The sequence below is a fragment of the Vombatus ursinus genome, unplaced genomic scaffold, assembly GCF_900497805.2.
Source record: "Vombatus ursinus unplaced genomic scaffold, bare-nosed wombat genome assembly UNPS02015105.1, whole genome shotgun sequence".
NCBI lineage: Eukaryota > Metazoa > Chordata > Mammalia > Diprotodontia > Vombatidae > Vombatus > Vombatus ursinus.
This window is the reverse complement of record NW_020954883.1, coordinates 2,129-5,301: the sequence shown is the minus strand read 5'-3', so window position 1 is coordinate 5,301 and position 3,173 is coordinate 2,129. Positions and strand designations below refer to the sequence as shown.

The window sequence follows — 3,173 nt, the reverse complement described above, 5'->3', positions numbered from 1 at the left end:
CACACACACACACACACACACACACACACACACACAATTAAGAAAACCAAGAACACGTTCCTTGGGGAAGTAGGTAAGGATAAGATCAGTGTTCGTGTAATTAAATGGACGAGGGATGAATGAGAAGAAAGTTTGGGATGTTTGGGAGTACAAATCATAATAAGAAGAAAGAAGAGACAATGTTGGGATTAGAACAGAAGAGAACATGACAGAAGCAGAGGAGCTGAGCCTTGCTTCAATAAGATAGCTCACCATTGAGGTAGAGGCTGTCCTTGTCGAGTTTGTAGGGTCCCAGCCTGGTGATGCCATAAGTCTGGTTGCTCAGCTCCCAGTACACCTTCTCTCTGTCCAGGAAGGGGCTGGCAGGATCTTGCCAACGGGTGCATACAATATTCACATCAGTTGCACTGCCACCTTTCATTGATCTAGGAAAGGAAATGTTGATAAAATCTCCTAAGGTGCTGACTGACCTGACAAGGACTTGGGTATTGGGGCAGTGAAATTCAGATGTCGGAGATGATATGAAAAAGGTTGATAGGGACACAAAAAGGCTTGACAAACCCACACCACTTCTGTAGAGAAGAGTGTAGAATAACCAAAGATCTCCATTGCTGAAACTCCATGGACAAGAAAGATGGGGATGAAGCAGCAGGGGAATTTGAAAATGGAGGAAAGGTCACTTTGTGGAGATCCTATATTTGTAGCTTGTCTACTCTGAGCCCTGGTTGTGTGCATGTAGCCCGAGGGAAGACAATCTTAGAACTCCAAGTCTTAGCTCCCCAGGACTCACCTCAGTGAAATTAGCTTGCATCCAGAGTAGTAACAACCAATGCTGCTTTTCATGAATAAGGGATTGAGCTGGCAAAGGAAGGAAAAGGTGAGTGAGCACAGGGGCCTTATCAGGATGAAGCCCAAGGAATGGAGAAGACTATGGTACAGGAGGGTGTGTGAGATCATAAATCTAGAGCTGGAAAAGTCCTTAGCAGCCACCTTCTTAGTTAGCTACATATTATACTGCCTGCACTCTGTTCATCACCCTCATCTTCTTACCTCTTCCTAACAGACCCCTGGACTTTGAAAGGTGAGCATTCACTTTATCTTCACCAGAACCAGGGCTCCATGATACTTCTCAAACATTGTAACACCATCCGACCTTGAATGTATACTCTACTGCCTGTCAAGATACCCTTCAGGCTTTGTCTTAGACCTCCCCTCCCATTAGAATATAAGCTCCTTGAAGCAAGGGACTGTCTTATTTACTTTTATTTCTATTCCCAGTGCTTAGGACCATGCCTGGCACACAGTAAGCACTTGATTAGTAAATGTTTATTCATTTATTTCTTTATTGTTCCTTTCCACTCCTAATTTTGCAGATGAGAAAAACTGAGGCTCAGGGAGGTTAGATGACTTGCACAAGGTCATATAGGCAAGAAGCATCAGAGGTAGGATATGAACCCAAGTCCTATTACTCCAGAACCAGTGCTATTTTCCATTGCACAATCCCAAGGTCAGGGCATAGACTGAGAAATCTCACCAGCTGCTGTATGCTGCTTTCTACAGAACCAAAAAAGATAGCACCAGGGTCCTGCTTGTCTTCTCTGAAAGGCAGGTTGATGATAGTGAAGTTGAGGGTAAATGGTTCCATGATGAGGCCATTAGCTATGGTAGGGAAGAAAAAATACCCATGCTTGAGCCCTGGGTACAGCAAACAAATATACCCACTGACACCCTCTTCTTGGATTCTCCTATTCTGTCCTGGAAGGAAAACTCATACTCCATGGACCCATTCACATCGATATCAAGGAACCACTGCCATTTCCCCAACATTCTTTGCCTATTCGTCTCCCATTGTTCTTCCATCTTCTAGATAAACACAATAAGACACTCCTGGGAATGCATAATGAGCACACCCTTTGTACCTGAGGTACTGGACAATGGTGAGGGAGCTGTAGAGGTGGCTCGAGGAAAAGAGGTTCCAACAGGACCTGAGGATAAATCACGAACAATGGAAATCATCGATGAAGCCACAATGTGAAAAATTTCAGGTTGAGGAGAGAACTATTGCATGGGGAAAAAAAGTGGTCCATTTGATTTAGTCACAGAATCCCTTAGGGATGATTCAAAGTAGTGTGGGATAGTGCTGAGCAATCACAGGAGGAAACAGATATTTGTGTAATGGACTGCTACAGGCAACACTTGTCAGCCTCTGTGCTTCCTGTCTAGAATGCCCCAGGAGTTCACTTTCTTTAGGATTTGTGCGGGATACATGAGCTTATTTCAAATGACTTTGGGAATATTTTTTGATTGGCTGGTAAATCGACTGCAAGAAATATATCTATTTATTTTCTTCTTTTTTCTTGGTGTGTGTGTGTGTGGGTGTGTGTGTTTGTGTGTGCATGTGTATGTATGTGTATGTATGAGTGTGTATGTGTTGCAGGAGGGTGTTGAAATATACAACACATCAAGGTCACCATCCCCTACCCACCCTGATCCTGTCCTTTTATGGAGGGTAAGTATTGCTTAGAACAAGGTGATCTTTAAGGATAAAGGTCCTTTTTCTTTTCATAATCATATACTCTCCCCAGCTTCCAGGTGGCACCCACTGGACATTCCCCAGGGTATTAATGTTGCTGAATTTCCACCTGTGGAGACTCCAGGCTCTGGATATGCCATGGGAGTTGTAAATGATGATAGAGTGGGTGCATCTGAACCTGTAAAAAAAAATGAAATGATATTGAAGAGTGACAGAGATCACAGTAGCCTATAACTATGTGGGGGTCATCCCAATATTCAAGTGGTCATTAATTCAGTGTTGTACATTTGGGAAATGCCTAACAAGGATTTCAAAAATGACTGAATGAATGTGGACAGACCATTCTGGTTGAATTAGCTGCCCGGAGACTTCCATAAGGACATTGGGTAAAGTGCCCAGCTGGTGACACGATTAGCAGAAGTGGCATTTAGAGGTAACAAGGGACACCATCCTGAGGTCTCCTTCAGAAAATCTCTCTTAAAGAGCTGAGGTCCACTCTTAATTTCCCTGATCATTCCACAAGAATTTCTTGCAAAGTTATCACCATGCAGCCTCAGAAAGAGGACCTGGTAAGCCCAGGAAAAGAAACACTGTCTCTGCATCAGGAAGGGCCAGAAGGAACCAGAGCCCATTTTTTCCC

At 43.7% G+C, this 3,173-nt stretch overlaps 1 protein-coding gene across 1 annotated transcript; it reads right to left on the bottom strand.

Annotated features, from left to right (window-relative positions):
• Positions 1 to 252: 252 nt before the first annotated feature.
• On the bottom strand, positions 253 to 2,705 carry LOC114031223 (mucin-16-like; the record flags this gene model as incomplete). Its single annotated transcript, XM_027846243.1, has 5 exons — positions 2,643 to 2,705; positions 1,920 to 1,985; positions 1,535 to 1,659; positions 791 to 858; positions 253 to 425 (listed from the first exon to the last, which is right to left on the bottom strand). Coding segments are annotated over exons 1-5 (463 nt in total), but the record flags the coding sequence as incomplete, so codon positions are not given.
• Between the last annotated feature and the right edge of the window lie 468 nt (positions 2,706 to 3,173).